The following is a 20,563-nucleotide window of genomic DNA, read 5'->3' as shown; positions in this document are numbered from 1 at the left end:
TGTAGCTATGTGAATAGAGGGAAGGGGGCAGATGTGAGATGTTGGAGAGGTAGAAGTGCAAGATTTGGAAGCCAATTATAAGATATATAGGGTGAAAGAGAAAGGTAACAAATTCATCTTTGGAAACATTGAGATTGAGATATTTCTGATGTGTCCAGTAGGCAGTTGGTGACTTAAGACTGAATCTTGGAAGAGAGATACTGGCACTGGACATACAGATTTGTAAGCTATTGGCAATATAACTAATTGGGAGTTGATAAGAGAGAAAATAGAGAGAGAAGAAGAAGGCTCAGTATGAAGTCTTGGAAGACAGCCACACTTAGGGGCTCTCTCTATACACACACATACATGCATATTATATGTGTGTATATGTGTATATATACAAAATAAAATATTCACACATATATGGATATATTTTATATTTTATTTTATATATTTTTTATTTTTATATATGCCCCTGTTTTATTTTGTATATGTATATATGCTTTTATGTATATATATGTACCCCTGATTATACACCCTATATATGCCCCATATATGTTTTGTGAATGTGTGTATATGTTTCTATATACCCCATGTATGTTTTTGTGTATATATATACACTCCTATGTTTTGTTATATTTTATGTATGCCTCTATATTTTATTTCATATATATAGTCCCTGTATTTTAGTTTATATATGTATATATATCATTATATTTTATTTTGTATACATATACATACATGCATACTATATATAGAGAGATACACACACACACACACACACACACACACACACACACACACACACACACACACACACACACACACACACCAAAACAGCAAAGGATACTGAGAAGACAGAGTTAGATAAGAACCCAGAGAAGTGATAATAAACAGGAAAATAGTATGGTCAGCAGTGTCAAATGCCGCAGAGAGGCCAAGAAGGATGAACACTTTAAAAAGACCATCGTATTTGGCAACTGAGAGGTGTGAGTGATAGTCTGAAACCAGACTGCAATAAACTAAAGAGTGAGAAAAGTGGAAGCATTGAGTTTTCTAGGCTGGAAAGGAAGAGGAGGTAGAGGATAGCAGGTTCGAAGGACAATGGGGTCTACTGAATTTTTTTTTAAGATAGGGAAATTTGGACATCTTTTTAAGCATGGAGGAGACTTGAGATGAAGGGAAGGAACTGGAAATTAAGAGAGATTAAAAATTAGAGAGGAAAGGATGATTGAGGATACAATCTGGTAGAGAACATCTGAGGGCATGGGGTCAAGGGCATACATAGAGAGCTTGGCCTTGGCAAGAAGAGTCACATCGTTATCAGAGACTGGTGGAAAAGAGGGAAGGAGGAGAAAGGTAGTACTGAAGAGTTTGAGGTGGTCCATCAGTGTCAAGGCGTGTGTGTGTGTGCCTGTGCCCATAAGCACATGAGGTATCAAAGAAAGGGGTTGGGGAGAACCTACATCTCTGGACTTGAAACTGAAAAAAATTAGCTAGTGCCGCCTTGCGAAAATGATGTCCAGTTCTTATAGATTCAAAAGAAAGCATTAAAGATGAATAAAGACTGGTCAAAAAGAGAAACCTATGAAATAGCTTGCTACGGAGGAACTGGACTGGACCTCAGAACACCTGGTTTCTAGTCTTGGCTTGGTCATTAATTAGCTGTGTGACTGAATAAATCCCTTCACCTCCTTGTGCCCAGTTCCTTCATTTGTCATATGAAAGGGTAGACTAGATAATCTCCATAGAGTCTCTTCTAGGATTTTTTATTTTTTTTGGATTTCAGTAGTTTTATTGAAAAGTCACTTTCTTAGTCCCAGAACATAATGGTTAGGTTACTTCAGCCAATTTAAATTTGCATAGATGAATTAGAAAGGCAATTCTTCAGTAAATTAGGTGTTTAGGAATAACTGAGGAATGGATTTGCAAAATGCTTTACAAAATGAAGTATAAGACATATGAGATATATTGTGGTTCTTTGGTTTACCTTTAAAGGGAAGTATTTTTTTTTCTCCCACAACATTATGTTAAAGGGAAATTTGAACTAGTTATAACTATTGTGGAAGTTAAGCTGTATATTTTACTGATTAACTACATGCTTTCCCAACCTCTAGCATTTTTAAAAATTGTGCCTCTGTGGTTCTAGGCAAGAGCAATCAAAATTATTTTACGGAAGGAAGGAGTTGAGATAAAGGGAACTTAATGTACTTTTAGTGTCTTCAGACTGTGAAATTCAGCTAAATTTAGTTCAAAAACACTGATTAACTTCCTCCTCTCTATGGCACGCTGGGGATATACAAAGATGAAAGACTTCATAATCCCTACACTCAGCGCCCTTATAATCTATAGTGAGATTAGAATTTTATGAAATAACTGATGTATGTTAGATGGTGAGAGGTGCATTGAGAGTGATCCTAAAATTGTTTGAATTAGAGCTAGAAAAGATCTTTGTGATTATCTTGTTCAAAAGCTTTTTAACCTTTTGGTTTCCTGGACTCTTTTGATAGTCTGAAGTCTAGGGACTCCTTCTCAGAATGATGCTGTTACTTATGTAAAATAAATAGGATTACAAAGAAAACTATATTGAAATACACTATTGAACACAACCAATGAGGGAATTTGTTTTGCCTGATTATACAGATCTGTAACAAGGAATTTGTTTTTCTTTTTTCTTTTCTAATGAGGTGAGATGGAGAGAAAAAAAGGTTTCTGTTCATTTTTTAAAAATTAAAAAAAAGTAGTTGTTAAAATGGGCAGCTAGGTGGCCCAGTGAATAGAAGTCAGAAAGAAAAATCTGGAGTCAGAAAGACCTGAATTCAAATGTGGCCTCAAGACACTTACTAGCTGGGTGACTCTGGGCAAGTCACTTATTTGCCTGTTGTCTCATCTGTAAAATGAGCTGGAGAACGACATGACAAACCACTCTATTATCTTTGCCAAGAAAAGCCCAAATGGGGTCATGAACAGAAAAACAAAAGTTGTTAAAATATTTTTAAAAAGCAAATTCATAGACCCTGTGTTAAGAATTCCTGACTTAGCATAACCCGAGGTAAATAACCCAGGTCTAGAGAGGTTAATGTTTGTCATTAATGATAATTCCCATTAGGATAGGACTTTAAGGATAGCAAAACACTTTCTTCACAATAATCTTGTAAGGCAGGTACAAATAGTAATATCCCCATTTTATAGATTAGGGAACTGAGCATCACAGAGATTAAGTGACCTGGCCCATGCTCACATAGATCATAAACATCAGAGCCAAGATTTGAATCCAGCTCTCACAGTCTCCCAATTCTTCCATTTTATCCATTACACCATGGATATTTTCTTGCTAAGGACAGCTAGGCAGTATAGTAGGTAGAGTTCTAGACCTGGAACCAAGAAGACTCTTCTTTCTGAGTTCAAATACAGCTTTGGACGTTTACTAGCTGTGTGACCTTGGACAAGTTACTTAACCCTGTTTGCCTCAGTTTCCTCATCTGTAAAATGAGCAGGAAAAGGAAATGGCAAAACAGTATCTTTGCCAAGAAAATCCCAAATAGGGTCACAGAGTCATATAGGACTAAAAAACTGTTTATTAAAATATTTATTTATTATTTATTAATTTATTAAATTATTATTTAAAAATCTGTTTAGTCAAACAGATTCTCTTGTTAAGTGACTTGTTCAAGGTCATATGAAGTAAACAACAGAAATCAAACTCAGCCCCTGATTCCCTGAATGTAAAACCTGTGCTCTTTGACTAGGCCTTCTTTACACATATGTTATCCACAATAAGCCTAGCCATATGAGTATGGGCAGACTGATCAGCTGATGCAATTCCAGGTTGACTGAGGAATATACCTAATACTCTGTTACTGGTCCTGATCTTCTAGCCAAAAGAGGAAGAGCATCCTCTTTGTCTGCATTGTGAGAATTAGAGTTTGTTCGAAAGTCACCAAGCCCCAGAATCTTGCCTTGGGTGTAGCTTCTTGCCTGATAGCTCTTAGGTGAGAGAAGAAAGACAGTGCTATAACGGGAGAGAACTTGGGTCTTGTCCACCCTGATGCCAGCAGGGGACAACGAGTTCACCCTTCTCACAGTTTCTTTTACATGGCAGTGGTCCCCCAAGTTCAAGTCCAAGTACTCATGGATGCTGATGAGCCCTTGTCTCAGTTTCTAGCCTTCCTGTCAATATCAGAGAGTGGCTTCTATAATCTAGTTGGCATGGAATATATATTACTTAAGGAGAGAGTAGTGTAGATCAAAGATGTTAGAGCCAGACTGTGGACAACCTTAAATAGTTCAGAATGAAGGCAGTCAAGATAAAGAATTGGTGTTTTATTTATAAAAGCAATAGGATTGTGCTACAAGTCTTTGAGAAAGGGCAAAACATAAACAGGCCTGTGTATTAGGGTAATGAATTTGTTTTCCCCCCACTTAATAGCATTTTATTTTTCCCAATTACATGTAAAGGTCATTTCCAACATGCACTTTTAAAAGATTTTGAGTTCCATTTTTTTTTCTCCCTTTCTCTCTTCCCCTCCTCCCCAAGACAGCAAGCAATCTGATATAGGCTATACTTGTACAGTCATATTAAACATATTTCCACATTAGTCATGTTGTGAAAGAAGAATCAGAACAAAAGGGAAAAACCACAAGAAAAAACATAGTATGCTTTAGTCTCTGTTCAGACTCCACAGTTCTTTCTCTGGATGTGGATAGCATTTTCCATCATGAGTCTTTTGGGATTATCTTGGATCATTGTATTGCTGAGAAGAGTTAAGTCTATCAAAGGTGGTCATAGCTCAGTGTTGCTGTTACTGTGTCCAATGTTCTCTTGGTTCTGCCCACTTCACACAGCATCAGTTCATGTAAGTCTTTTCAGGTTCTTCTGAAGCCTGCCTGCTCATCATTTCTTATAGCACAATACCACAATACCACAGCTTGTTCAGCCATTCTCCTATTGATGGGCATCCCTTCAATTTCCAGTTCTTTGCCACTACAAAAAGAGCTGCTCTAAATATTTTTGTACATGTGAGTCCTTTTCCCTTTTTTAATGATGTCTTTGGGATACAGATCTAGTAGTGGTGTTGCTGGATCAAAGGGTATGCACAGTTTGGTTGCCCTTTGGTCATAGTTCCAAATTACTCTCCAGAGTGATTAGATCAGTTCACAACTCCAGTAATAATGCATTAGTGTTCCAATTTCCCCACATCTCCAATATTTATCATTTTCCTTTTTTATTGTTAGCCATATTAGACAATCTGATAGGTATGAGGTGGTATAGAGTAATAAATCTGGCAGCAATGCAGAAGATGGATTGGAGAGGTGAAACTGGAGGCAGAGAGACCAGATTAAATGCCACTAAACCTTGGCTCTGAGACTTATTAATTGTGTGATCCTAAGCAAGTCATTTAACTTAGTTTCCTATCTGTAAAACAGGGATAATACATGTAGGGTCTTCTTCATAGGAGGTAGGTGATGGCTAAGCAATGGAAGTTGATAGAGCATGAGGCTTAGGTTCAGGAAGATGAGTTCAAAACCAAGTTCAGACATTTACAAGCTATGGTAAGTCACAACCTTTTTTTTGCCTCAGTTTCCTCATCTGCAAAATGGGGATAATAATATTACCTACTTCCTAGGGTTGTTGTGAGGATAAAGTGAGATAATAATTGTAAAGTAATTAGCACAGTACCTGCCACAGAGTAAACACTGTAAATCATCATCGTCATCATTATTCACAGGGTTGTTGAGGAGATCAAATGAAATACTCTATTGTAAAGTGCTCTGCAAATTGTAAAGCATTATATCAATGTAGCTCTGGGGTCAGGTCTGAATTAGAACAGGCATGGCAAGGAATAGAAGGCCGTAAGATATGGAATGAAGGGTGGTCACAACTATTCTTCATCTCCAGAAGCCCAAACAAGTCTTAAATATAATTCTAAGTTATTTAGATTAGATGCTAAGATGTTACCGACAGGATGATGAGACCCTGGGATAAGTAGGAGCAGGAGGCAATAGATTTTCTTTTTCTGGAGAACTTTAACATGGATATTAATCTCTTACCTTTCTTAAGGACTTTACCCCACTACCTGAAGCTAGGAGAAAGGACTAATGGAGACTTATGGAGGACATAACATTTGCTTTCGCATATTTAAAGGGCTATATTATGTGCAAGAGGGAATTGACTTGTTTTGTTTGGTTTCAGAAAACAGGTTAACTAGTCTCCTCTTCTTTACTGCTTGACATCCCCAGCATTTTATCTTATTTTATTTTTTGAGAATGGATTTTTTTGTAGCTTACCCAGGTTAGAAGTTCAGTGCCCAGTCCCACTGCTGGTCGATCAACATGAAATCTTTGACTTGCTCTGTTTTCAACCTGGCCAGTTCACCCCTCCTTGGGTAGCCTGGGATCCCCCAACTCCTGGACACTCATCATATTGGTTCCAGACTTAGTACAGCAGTGGGTTAGAACTTCCAAGCATTGGAAGTCCACCAGCTTCACCTTCCTCAATTGTAGGAATTGTAGAAATGTGTGCCACCATCATTGGTATTTTTTACTGATTCTCTTAGGGCATTGTCTCTCCTCTGGATGCATCCTAGTTGGTGAGTGTCCTTCTTAAATGTAGTACCTTGAAGTGAACACAATACTCAAGATGTGCTCCGTCTTGGGCAGAAGACAGAGGGACAGTCTCCTTTGCTCTAAATATTATGATTCAGCCAAGTTTCTGATTAGCTTTTTTGACTGCTCTGATTTGACTTATTCATTCATTGCCCCTGAAGTCCAGTAAAAACACCTTTTCTATTTTTAGAACTATTGCTAACCATTTCTCCCTTCCTATGACTATGCCACTCTTCTATCATCATAACACCTCTTCCAGGGTCTCAAAGACCCTCTTGACATACTTTTATTCTTCTTGACTTTCCTTCCTTGAAAGAGATGGGTAGCAGTTTTCCTCATTTTGCAGATGAGAACCTAAAGTTCAATTAGAGGAAACAATTCCCCCCCCCCAAAATCTCATGGTGGATAGTAAGGCAGAGGTAGAAGAAACCATGTATTTTACTATCTAACTTGATGGTCCTGCTAGTGGGTCCCCTAGATCTGCTGAGATATATGGGTTTATTAAACACTGAGAACATGAGAAACTTTGAGTGAATTCAACATTAGGTTTTAAATATTTTTTATTCAGTAGCCAATAATACACGATCCCCAAGATCAAGGTAGAGGCTCCTAGAAGTATAGAATTTTACTTTGTAGGTCATCTGGTCCAGCCTCCTCATCTTACCAGTGAGGAAACTGAAGCCCCATGATTCCCCCATGTTTATAGTTAGTTAGCGGTACCAATGGGACTATATGTTCTTCTGATCCTGCTCATAATTGGAGCACAGCTGGGGCCTTGGGGACAACACCTGGAATTCATGAAGCTTTTATTTCATAAGATCACACCCCAGTCTTATTTTAGTGGGTAGTTACACTGTAATTGAAGTTAGAATAGAAATTTACTAAGAGTATTATTATCATTATTTATAGTAGTAGTAAAAATAATATTATTACTTCTTATTAGTAGTAATAATAATAAAAGCTAGCATTTACATAGCATTTTAAGTCTTGCAAAGCACTTTACAAATATCTCATTTAATCCTTACAATCACCTTGGGAATCAGGTGCTGTTATTATTCCTATTTTACAGATGAGGAAACAGGCAGAGGTCAAGTGATTTGCTCAAGTGTCACATAGTTAGTGTTTGAGACTCAATTTGAACTCTAGTCTCCCTGACTCCCAACACTCTCCACTGCTCCACCTTGTTTCTTCCTGACAGAGCTTTGGTCCTTTTTTTTTTTGTCATCATAACACTCTGTTTCCAAAAATAGGTGAGGTTTCTGGACTGTCTAGGACAGACCCCCATAATTAGAAATATTCAGGGTCAAGACAACTCAGTAGATATTTGAGTGTCTACTTTGTTCCTGGGGCTGTTAACAGATATCTGTTCTGATAGAAGCATAATGAAGTTTAAAATGGCTCTTGTCATCAAGGAACATAGTAAGAGTTAAATATGAATTGAATTGCAATAATTGGATCATTGATCTCTGCTAGAAATCTTTCAGAGTCACAGCAGATGAAAACTTGAAGTTTCCTCTAGAGTAACCCCCAAATAGTACCTTGATGAGCCAGTGAGACCAATCATTAGAAAAGTTTAAGGGGACTGTTGGTCAGAGTTGCTATGCATTGAGTGAAAGGCTAAAGTAGCTGCCCTCCAAGACCCCTTCTGATGCTATAAGATTCTAGGTCATTTTGCCCAGTACCTTGCCTCTAGGTGGCTGTGGTCCCACTTGTCTGTCTTCTTACTGATATTTTCAGAGAAAACACATTCAAGGATCTTCCTCTGTTTCAGGAAAAATAGGAGGTGTACTTTCTTCAGGAGGTTTTTCTTAATCTTAATGCTGGACTTATAGATTTCCTGCTGCAACTGGTAGAGTATAAACTAAGGGGACACTAGATATAGAATAAGAAGACCTAGGTTGAGCCCCCAACCCCAGTTTTACTATGTACAACTTGTCTGACTTTTCCTAAGTCATTTAACTTCTTGGGGCCTAAGTTTCCTCAACTGCAAAATGAAGGGGTTGGGCTAGATGATGCTTAATTCTTTGAACCTCTGGCCCTATAGAGACTGGATGAAGATGTGGGGAGTGCCCATTCTCTACAGCTCCAGCCTCCCCCTTTTATCTTTGTCAGCACAAAGGACAGACTTGAAAAATGGTGTTATTTTCAAGCCAGGAAATCACATTTCTACCCATAACTCCTTTGTGGTTGTCAAGCAATTAGAGGAAACACTTTATTTTGGGCAAAGAACTTTAATTGGTTTTCTTCTTGATGAATCCCTCGTCTCCACCCTTCTGTGAAACAGGATGACATTGTTATTCTGGTTGCAGATTGGTAACATGGGTGCACAGAAAGATGTAGAATCAGTCAGCAGGTTGGATTAAGAATGCACATCCCCTTTGTTTTTTATTTGTGCCTGGAGAACTCCTGGTCCACTTGTGACTCCCTTTTCTGTTTTATCATGTGTGCAATATATTATATTCATAGATCACTACCTCTGCAATGAGAGAAATGCATTTTCTTTAAAAAAAAAAAAACTTTACTTTTATTGACACCTTTGTGTTGACATCCCCTTTATTTTCTATTCTTTTCTCCTCACCCCTACCAGTGAGTCATCATATTTTTGCCAAAAATTTTAAAATAAAGAGGAAAAAAAATCAACTCAGCAAAACCAACCAACACATAAGCCATGTCTAAGAGTGTGTGTTTCATACCCATAGTTCTCTACCTCAGCAAAAAGAAGAAAAGGTGCATTTTCTCAACTCTTTTCTGGGGCCAAACTTTACCATTCTAATTACACAACATTAATTTTTGGCAAACCCCTCAGTTTGACAGAAGAGAAAACTGAGGGCCCGAATTAAGTGACTTGTCCAAGGCCATGCAGGTAATCCTAGATGAAAACCCAAAGTCTCTTGACCTCTGCTACTTCTAATACATCATAATATTAGATTTTACTTATTTTTTTTTGGTGGGGGAAAGGGTAGATACAGAGGCAGAGCCAAAAGTAATAGGTGGAAGTTACAAGGAAACAGATTTTGGCTCAAGAAAAGAAAAATCCTCCCAACAACTAGTACTGTCCATATAGGAAAGGAACTTTTTAGGTGAGGAGTATACTAGAAGGAGTATGTTGACAATAAAATTTCCGTGTTGTGACTGAACTTACTCCGTTTCTTACTGGGAATCTGAGCAAATCACAGATTAAGGAATGGTGGCAAATTGTGTGTGTGTGTGTGTGTGTGTGTGTGTGTGTGTGTGTGTGTGTGTACGCGCGCATATTAGTATAGTATATGGGCTATCTAAGCCGATATAAGGATCACACAGCTCTGCAGCTAATCCAGGGGTTCTTAACCTTGGGTCTGCAAACTTATAAAAAAAAATTTTGATAACTTTATTTCAACATAATTCATTTCCTTTGTAACTGTATATATTTTATACATTTATAAACATTATTCTGAGAAGGGGTCCACAAGCTTGACCAGGTTGCAAGGGATTCTTTGACACAAAAAAAAGGTTAACAGCTCCTCTTCCAATCTGTTGCCCTGACTCCAGGAAGAATTATACTAAAATCATCCCTATGTTTCTTTCCAATTAAAGATCTCTAGCATATGAGATTCCACAGCTTGTCTGGGTAATACTTTGATATCCTGAGAGTCAGTTTAGATTTTGTTCCCACAGTTTCACCTAAATCATTTTCTGCTGAAGTGTTAACTCATTCCATGTTGCCTTGGTTGCAGTGGAAAAGAATACCTATTTGTCTTTGTTCTTTGCAAACCAGGTTTTAGGAGGTCTTTTTCTGTAAACTGCCTCTCCTTAGACAAGATGGCAGTGATTCCTCCTTTTCTCTTGCTTATCTGTTTCTCACCCACTAATGGGATAGTCACAGAGCACCTGCCATTTCTTATTCTTCCTATCACAAGCCAGAATCACTCCTATCTACTGTAGGACTCCATGATGAATCCTGGGGAGATCAGCTTTGTGGGGCTCAGGTTTCCCATCAAGCTTCTTCATGATTGTCCTTTCTCAGATCTCTTCTCTCCCTCACTCATGGCTCTTCTAGACCATTTCCTAATGGTTAGCTCAGTTGGTTGGAGTATGATGTCATATCTATCATGAGTTTGCCCCTTTGAGAAAGGTCAATTGGCACATGTAGCCAGCTGTCTTGCTAATAATGTGTGCTCTGGGTCACAAGAAGAAAGATGTGACAAGAATGTGATTGGCTTTGTGGCAGCCCATGATCTTGACTAGAAGAGCAACCATAGATGTATGTGTTCTACTGATAGAGGATCAGTACAATAACACAATCTATGCAAACAAAAGGTGACACAATCCTGCCTCCCTACTCCCTGCCCCTCCCCCCCAATCCTAATTCCAACTCATCCAGTGAGATAACAAAGGCTCTGACCCATCTTTCTGTCCTGGCAGGTTCCAAGCAAAGTTTTATTTTGTCATCTTAAAGGGGAGGAAAAGTGGGTCAGGCTGTTTCGGCATTTTAAGCATGGAGTCCTGGGTCTCTTGCAGGCCCTGGGTCCCCATGGCAACAACAAATAGCATTTGTTGAGGCTGTTCCTGGATGGAATGCCAAACTCTGGGGCTGAACAGAAGCTGCAGGAAACCCAGGAAGGGGGGAGAGTGGGATAGATGGAGACTTCAGCTCTTGTGGTGAGGGGTGCTCTTCTTTTTGGGTTTGAGTAGGAAAGGAAAACAAATGACCATCTCTGTGCTTTCCTCCTTTTCCTCCTCTCCCCCTGTCTTCTTGGGGCAGAGGACATCAGTGGAAGGGGGATTAAAGTTCCGCCTTTTCTGGTTCACCAGGGACTTTGCATTGAGCTTGTCTTCATGTTAATTAATAAATTCCTTAACAAATTCAGTTCACCACTAGAATACTATGCCATAGCAATATGCTTGACTCAAGAAGATCATAGCTGAATGAACATGTAACTGAGGCCTAAGGGACATCAAGCAGCAGGATGAAAGAAATTCAATAAGTCCTGCCTTTTCTTTCTGTTCCTTTTTTCTGTCCCTTCTGTCCAAAAGACATTTTTGGAAAATAGTTTTTATGAGGTTTTGGGGAAGGGACTTGTCTGGGAGGGACCTCTTGAATATGTTGGCAATATAGGAAGCTGCTTGAATTAATTCTTTTAGCCTAGTGAGACGGGGAGCAGTAAAGAATTATATGTCAGAAGGAAAGGATGGGTCTGGGCCGATGGAAATTTGGAAGGCCAGTGGATAATTCTTCAAGTCTGGTGAATTGTTATGCTCAAATCTGTGAGGAGGCCTAGCCCATGGTCAGGAGTTGGCAAAGATCCCATTCCAGGTGAGTTTCCTGATTTCCAAGTTTCATATTGAACTGTCCCTGAACATCATGTGTGCTCTTTGGGCCTGACCCAGGAAGTGCCCAGGGGAAAGTTTCAGCCAATTCAGGACACAGAAACCCACATGCTAGCCAGAACAGAACAAGGTGTTCATATCAGAAAAAAATCTCGTGATGTAGGCAGGGAGACCCTTTCCATGCCAGAGTCAACACTAAGCCTCTTTGCAGCCTTGATTAGTCAAGGAAGACCCTGACATAACAGCCATCCTTTTCCACTACACAGGGCAGATTGTTAACAGACTCAGCCCAAAGTAGGACATCATAAAGCCTGGAACTTACTGAGATCCAGCCTGAGCATCCTTAGGTAGAAAACTAAGCTAGAGAACCCAGCATCCTAACAAAGAAAAACACAATAGAACAATACCCCCCAAACCCATATTAGAGTTTTCTTACTCCAGATAATCACAGCTCTGTCACAGAAAGACAAGGTTGAGTTTGCCATCTTCTTTACAGAGAAACCTGAACTGAGTAGTATTAAATTGCCCCAGGTGTAGATGTCATCATGATAAGGGGGCAAAGGAAATAGAAGCTTTACATATACCCAAAGATCTCTCCTTTGGGGAAGGTGAACATTGTATTTTCTATACCTCATTTGTTTCCCATCCCAAATTTGGGAAAAAAAACCCTCATCCTTTCAAGATAACATATTTCGCTGATAGTGAGTTGGGAGATGGAGTGAAATCTTGCCTCTTCTGCTAACCATGTAATTTTGGACCAGTCGTTTGACTCCTCTAGCCATTCATTTCTGCCTGTAAAATAAATGGATTGGACTAGCTGACTTATAAAGTCACTTACATATAGAAAATCCTGTGCTTCGATGACGTCTTAGGGTCTAGGGGCTATGATTTGGTTGCTGTTGTAATAGACAAAGGGTAACAAACTAGGGGCTGGGTACCTCATGTCATGGGATGGAGCAGGATTTGGAATACTCTTTAATGACCATCCCTATTTTCCAAGGATTGTGGGGATGTTTTTATCCCAGTTAAGACTAAGTTAAGTGACCACTTTCTCCCCTAACCTAGGAAGCATGTGCCAATCAAGGCAAATTGTCATTATTATATATTATCATCATCACTCATTATTTGGTAATGCTTGCAAGTTGACAAAGTGCTTTCTCACCACAATTCTGTAAAATAGATATTGCCATCATAATTGTTATTTTATAGATGTGTAAACTGAGACTAAAGAGACTTACCTAAGGACACACAATAAATAAGTATTAAAACTAGGATTTGACTCAGAATCTAGTGCTCTTTCATTGGTAACCAGACTGTTTTTCTTAAACTGAGACATTGACCTCTTGGTTCCAAAAGGACCTTTCTTCTGATGGACTCAAATCACTTTTACAATTATTTTTTCATCTTTCTATAAGAGAAAAAAGTCAGAAAAAATATATATATTTCCATTTTACGAATAGACACACTGAAGCTTCAAGAGTTGAAATGATTCACCCAAAGGTACACAGTGAGTTGATAATGCCAGCATTTGAAGCCAGGTCTCCTAACTGTCAATGAAATTCTTTCTCTGCTAAATAGTGATACTCTGAAATGAATCAACTATACCCCCAAATCCACCCATTTATATTCTTGATCTGTGCAGGGACTTAAATTGCTGATTGCTCTGGGATATGGCATTAATAGATACATATAGCCTTTTTTAAGACACTATGACTGAGACTGGGAAATAGAGCAGAATGAGCACAAAAAAAAACAGGAGAAAAATATCTGATTGGGCATTAATAAAAGACTGTAGGTGGAAGGCAGGACAAGGACATTTGGGCAAACAGAATAAGCAAGGAAGAGAGTGGGACAGAAGTCACTGAAGGGAGGACAAAAGGAGAACAAGGAAGCCAAGGGAGGCCAGTAGCAAAATCTGCATCTCCTGAGGCAGGAATGATTGACATTTCCAAAAGGTAGGTGAATAGGGTAATATGAGAGAAGGAGCATGAAATACTAGTTAGCTGATTTGGGGAGAGTTATGGAAAATAGACAGTGATAGATAGCTGAGGAAGCTGCAGGTATAATGGACTAAGAGGTGAGGAAACCTGGATTTTTGTTCTGGTTTTGCCACCAACTAACTCTTGTACCAGGGCTAAAGCCTTGACATCAGTGAGTCTTGGAGGGGAGTGTACTAGATGTTCTGTATGGTTCCATCCAGCTCTAATGTTCCTAGGGTCTCTGATCAGAAAGCTTACCCACTGGCAAGGTCTGCCTGTGTCAGCACAGTGAATGAGGAATAAAAAGGAATCAAATGGAATGATGCAGTTCCTCAGAGGAGGCATGAAGGGAAGCTGGCTTTACAAAAGACCAGAAGAACCCTTGGGCTTTCCCCATGTCTCAAGGACCTTCTCTGAACACCTAAACAGAGGAAGTGGGATCAGAGGAAAGAAGGAAGAAATTTCAGTGAAGGTGAAAGTCTGTCAGCCAGGTGGTCCAGGGAAGAGAGGTATCTCCTTTCCTGGAGGTCCTTAAAGTAAGAGAAAGCAACTTCCAGGGTGGGAGCCAAGATGAGGATGTATTAAAAGAGTTCAGCTTCAGAAAATTTAAATGTATCAAATTAAATTCTGGAGTGGAACAATAAACGAAAAATCAGAGTGAGACATTGTTCAAGACTAAGACAACATAGGTTGGAAAGAGAGATCTGTGAAATGGAAGTACAGGCTGGTCTGGAGCCCAAGTGGTGGTTCTATGTGGCAGTGACAGAAGCAGCAGCAGCTACAGGAATTCTCAAGCCAGAGACAGTAAGTAGATCTGGCAACTGGTCAGGAAGAGATTACAGGGGACACCTGGGCTAGCACTGGACACAGGTCCAGACACTATTTGGCAGCTCTATTGCCTATATCCACTTCTGGGTCAAAGTTTAAGGGCCAAGAGGAGCACTTTCAATTAAGAGGGAGTAAAAGTACTGAGGGGGCAGTATCACTTCCAAGCCTAAGGATCAGGGACCTTGAGGAACAGTATTGTTTCCAGACTTAAGGGTTCAGGGGTCCTTCCTGGGTAAGGACCAGAATGCAGATCAGGAGAGCAGTGACCGCACATCTCCCCAGATCACACAGCCTTGAGAGCACCAAAAACTTCCAAGCCCCCAGAACTAGCACTGAAAACAGAAAGGCAAAAAGCCTGAAGTTTGAGACAGTGCCTCTCCATTCCTCCATCCCCTCATCCCCAACCAGGAACAGAGACCAACATTAACATAAAGCTCTTAATCAAGAATCAGTGTGGAAAAATGAGCAAACAACAAAAACAAAAAGAACTTGACCATAAAAGTTGCTATGGTGATGGAAGATCAAAACACAAACTCAGAAGACTGTTAGTTTAACTAACAGTTTTAAATCTAAACTGTTTTCTTTGTGCTCACTCTGCTCTGTCTCCCAATCTCAGTCATACAGTGTCTTACAATATCTACCCAAATAAACTCCATGTCCCAGAGCAATCAGCAGCTTAAGTCCCTGCACAGATCAAGAACACAAAAGGATGAGTTTGGGGGTACAGTTAATTCATTTTAGGGTATCACTGTTTAGCAGAGAAAGAATTTCATTAGTAGAAATGGATTCAAAAAAGCTAAAAGAAAAGCCTGCAAGAAAAATATGAATTGGAACCCTGTCCCTCCCAATTTCTAGAAGGGCTAAAACATAATTTTCAAAATTGAATAAGAACAATAGGGGAAAATTCGGCAAAGAAATAAAAGTAAAGGAAGAAAATTTTGAAAAGACAATAGCTTGGTAAGTGAGGTACAGAAGATACTGAAGAAAATAACACCATAAAAGTTGAATTAGCCAAATGGAAAAAGTGTTACAAAAATTAATTGATGAAAATAAGTCCTTAAGAAGCAGAATTGACCAAATGGAAAAAGAGGTATAAAAGCACACTGAAGAAAATAATTCCTTAAAAATTAAAATTGGGCAAGGCTAATGACTCCATGAGACATCAAGAAACAATAAAACAAAGTCAAAAGAATGAAAAAAAATAGAAAATGTGAAATATCTCATTAGAAAAACAATTGATCTGGGAAAAAGATCAAGGAGAGATAATTTAAGAATTAAATTCTTACTTGATTACTTGAAAGCCATGACCAAAGAAAGAGCCTAGAATCATATTTCAAAAACATTGTCAAAGAAAACTGCCCCAATATCTGTGAACTGGGGGTTAAACAAAAAGAAAGAAATCCCAAAATGAAGATTTCTAGCAGTCTAAAGAAAAACTAGTTCAAGTAGCCAGAAAGAAATCATTCAAATATCAAGGAGAATATTTGATAGGGATCACACAAGATTTAGCAGCTACCATAGTAAAGGAGTACAGGGTTTGGCATATGATATTCTGGAAGCCAAAAGAGTTGTGATTACAACCAAGAACATCCTACCTAGCAAAACTGAGTATAATCCTTCAAGGGGAAAAATGGGTATTTAATGAAATAAAGGACTTTCAAGCATTCATTATGAAAAGACCAGAGCCAAATAGAAAATTTGACTTTGAAATACAAAAATTTATTATTTCAAAGATAAATGTGAAAGAGAAATTAGAAGGGATTCAGTAAGATTAAGCTGTTTCTCTTTCAATGTGGGAAGATGATACATGTATCTTCTAAGAACTTTATCATTTATAGGGCAGTTAGAAGGATTCTACATAGAAAGAAAGTATGGGAAGGAGTTGATTATGTTAGGATGATGTAAAAAAAAAAGATAAGTGAGAAAGAGAAATTCCTGGGAGAATGGGGAAGGGAGAGGAAGAATGGGGAAATTATCTTACATAAAAGAGGCATGGAAGGAAGAGCTTTTACAGTGTAAGGAAAAGTAGGGGCAAGAGCAGGCAACGCTTGAACTTTATTCACATCTAAACTAATTCAAAAAGGTAAAATAGATACACATACACATTCTCCCTTTCTCAGTTGGTATTAGAAATCTGTCTTATACAACAGGAAAGTAGGAGGAGAAGGGTTGTGATAACAGAGAGGAAAGAAGGAGGGAGAGACAGAGGAAGGGAGAGAGAATAAACAGAAGAAAATAGGATGAAAGGAAATGCACAGTTATTAATCATAATTGTGAATGTGATTGGGATAAACTCACCATAAAATGAAATGGATAGCAGAATGGATTAGAAAACAGAATTCAACAATATGTTTTTTTGCAAGAAACACACTTGAAACAGACACACAGTTACAATAAGGGACTAGAGTAGAATCTATTATGCCTTGGCTGAAGTAAAAAAGTCAAGGGTAGCACTTATGATCTCAAACAAGCAAAAACAAAAATAGATGTAATTAAAAGAGATAAGCAGGGAAACTACATCTCAATAAAAGGAACCATTGTCTACTTCATAGACAATGAAGTAATATCAATACTAAACATATATGCACCAAATGGCATAGCATCCACATTCTTAAAAGAAAAGTTAAATGTATTACAGGAGAAAATAGAAAGTAAAGCTGTACTAGTGGAGACCTCAACCTTCCTTTGTCAGAGCTAGATAAATCTAACCATAAAATAAATAAGAAAGAGGGGACATGATAGACCTCTGGAAAAAATTGAATGGGATTAGAAAGAAGTATACCTCTCATCTGCTGTACATGGCACCTTCATAAAAATTAACTATGTATTAAGGCATAAAAACCTCATAAGTAAATGCAGAAAAGCAGAAATATTAAATGCACCTTTTTCAGACCATATGATAAAGGGCCTTGGAAGCATACATTAAAATTAATTGGAAACTAAATAATCTAATCCTAAAGAATGAGTACATCAAAGAACATTGCTAACACTATATTTAAAATTTTAGCATCAGTAGTAATTAAGGAAATTGGTCTATAGTTTTCTGATTTTGCTCTCACTGGTTAACGATTGACCTTATTTGTGTTGTAGAAGGAATTTAGTAGGACTCATTCTTTACCTATTTTTTTTTTCAAATAGTTTCTCTAGTATTGGAATTAATTGTACTTAAATGTTTGGTAGAATTCACTTGTAAATCCATCTGGTCCTGGGTGTTTTTTCTTAGGGAGCTCAATGATGAGTTGTTCAATTTATTTTTCTAACATAGGATTATTTAAGAATTCTATTTCCTTTTCTGTTGACCTGAGCAGTTAATATTTTTGTATTCATCCATTTGACTTATATATTGTCAGTCTTGCTGGCATATAATTGGGCAAAAATAACTAATGACTGCTTTAATTTCATCTTCATTAGTAATGCATTCATGTTTTTCATTTTTGATACTGGTAATTTGGTTTTCTATTTTTGTTAATCAAATTGACCAATGGTTTGTCTATTTTACTGTGGGCTTCCCCCATCCCACCCCATATAACCACTTCCTGGTTTTATTTATTATTCATTTTTTTCTTTCAATTTTATTAATCTCTCCTTTTGATTTCATTTTGGTGTTTAATTGGGGATTTTAAAATTTATTCTTTAAAATTTTTTTTAAGTTGCATGCCCCAGTTCATTGATCTGCTCTTTTTCTATTTCATTGATGTACACATTAAAAGATATAAATTTTCCCTTAAGTACTGCTCTGACTGTATCTCACACATTTGGGAAAGTTGTCTCACTGTTGTCATTCTTTTTAATGAAATTATTGTTTCTATGATATATCACAAAGATCATCTACCATGACTAAGTGGGATTTATATCAGCAATGTAGGACTGGTTCAGTATTAGAAAAATTATCAGCATAATTGACTGCATTCGTAACAAAAACAGCAGAAATTATGTGATTATATCAATAGATGCAGAAAAATATAACACCCACTCCTATTAAAAACATTAGAAAGGATAGGCATCAATGGAGCCTTTCTTAAAATGATAAGTAAGTAGTATCTATCTGCAACCAAGAGCAAGCATTATCTACAATGAGCATAAACTTTAAGCCTTCCAGTAAGATTAGGAGGGAAACAAGGATGTCCATTATCATTCCTATTATTCACTAGTATACTAGAAATGTTAACTAGCAACAAGAAAAGAAAAAGAAACTGAAAGAATTAGTTTTATTTTCTCATTGTCTATTCTATCATTCTTTGCAGATGATACAATGGCATATTTAGAAAACTCTTGAGAATCAACTAAAAAAACTAGTTGAAACAATTAACAACTTCAACGAAGTTGCTGGATATAAAATAAACTCACATAAATCATCACATTAATCCCCTATACCACCAACAAAATCCAGCAGGAAGAGCTCGAAAAAGAAATTCCATTTAAAATAACTGTAGACAATATAAAATGCTTGAGAGTATACCTGCCAAGACAAACTTAGGGGTTTTATGAACACAACTGCAAAATATTTTTCACACAAATAAAGACAGATCTAAACATTTGGAGAAATATTAATTCTTCATGGGTAGGCTGAACCAATATAATCAAAATGACACTTCTACCTGTTAATTTATTTCAGTGCCATACTAAATCACCAAAGAATTATTTTATGGAGCTAGAAAAAATGCTAACAAAATCATCTAGAAGAACAAAAAGTCAAGAATGTCAGGGGAATCAATGAAAGAAAAAGTGTTGCTAAGGAAGGAGGCCCAGCATTTCCAGATTTCAAGCTATATTACAAATTGCTAATTATCAAAACAATTGTAGTGGTTAAGAAATAGTGGGATCAGTAGAATAGATTAGATATACAATATGCAGTAGTAAATGACCTATAGTGTTTGAAATCTTAAGATTCAAATTTGTGAGAGTAAGAACTTAACCATCTGATGAAAATTACTGGGAAAATGGGAAAGAAGTTTGGCAGGAACTAGGCATAGATCAACATTTCACACCATGTACCAAGATAAGGTCAAAATGGATAAATGATTTAGATATAAAAAGTTGATCTCATAAGGGAAGCATGGAAAAATGTACCTGTCAGATCTATTAATAAGTGAAGAGCTTATAACCAAGAGATAGAGAGGACTGTGGGAAGCAAAATAGATAATTTTAATTACATGAAATTAAAAAGCTTTTGCACAGACAACACTAATGCAGGCAAAAAGGAGGAGGGAAACTGGAAAGAATTAGAGCAAGTTTCTCTGATAATGGCTTCATTTTTCAAGTATATAGGGAACTGAGCCATATTTATAAAAATAAGAGCTATTTGCCAGTTCATAAATGGCCAAAGGATATGAACAGGCAGTTTTCAGACAAAGAAATCAAAGCTATCAATAGTCACATAAAAAAATGCTCATAATCACTACTGATTAGAAAAATACAAATTATAACAGCTCTGAGATGCCCCTCACGTATATCAGATGGGCTAACATGACAAAAAGGGGAAATGACAAATGCTGCAAAGGATGTGGAAAAATTGGAACATTAATGCATTATTGTTATTATAATTATTAACTAGTTCAACCATTCTGGAAAACAGTTTGGAACTACACCCAAGGGGCTATAAAACTGTGCATGTCCTTTGACCCAGCAGTTCCACTACTAGGTCTATATCTCAAAGAGATCAAAGGAAAGGGAAAAGGACCTATTCGTACAAAAATAATTGTAGCACCCCTTTTTGTGGTGGCAGAGATTTGGAAATGGAGGGGGATGCCTATAACTTGGGAAAGGCTGAACAAGTTGTGTTATATGATTGTGATGGAATTCTATTGTGCTATAAGAAATGCACAAGCAGCATGGTTTCAGAAAAATATAGGACGATTTAT

General features: G+C 37.6%; 1 protein-coding gene across 13 annotated transcripts in view; it reads left to right on the top strand.

The window, feature by feature from the left end:
- Window positions 1-20,563, top strand: part of GRAMD1B (GRAM domain containing 1B) — a 333,834-nt gene that overhangs the window by 252,199 nt on the left and 61,072 nt on the right. The window contains exons 1-2 of one of the 13 annotated variants that reach the window (XM_072612895.1): window positions 702-11,226; window positions 11,710-11,881. The exons of 11 other annotated variants lie outside the window; for them this stretch is intronic. In XM_072612895.1, coding sequence (XP_072468996.1) covers window positions 11,850-11,881 — 32 coding nt within the window. In that variant the 5' untranslated portion in view covers window positions 702-11,226; window positions 11,710-11,849. Of the gene's footprint in view, window positions 1-701; window positions 11,882-20,563 lie in introns of those variants that run through there. One more of the 13 variants, XM_072612894.1, reaches the window with a different exon arrangement.

The sequence above is a fragment of the Notamacropus eugenii genome, chromosome 5 (assembly GCF_028372415.1).
Source record: "Notamacropus eugenii isolate mMacEug1 chromosome 5, mMacEug1.pri_v2, whole genome shotgun sequence".
In the NCBI taxonomy this organism is placed as follows: Eukaryota; Metazoa; Chordata; class Mammalia; order Diprotodontia; family Macropodidae; genus Notamacropus; species Notamacropus eugenii.
This window is presented reverse-complemented; position numbering and strand designations above follow the sequence as displayed.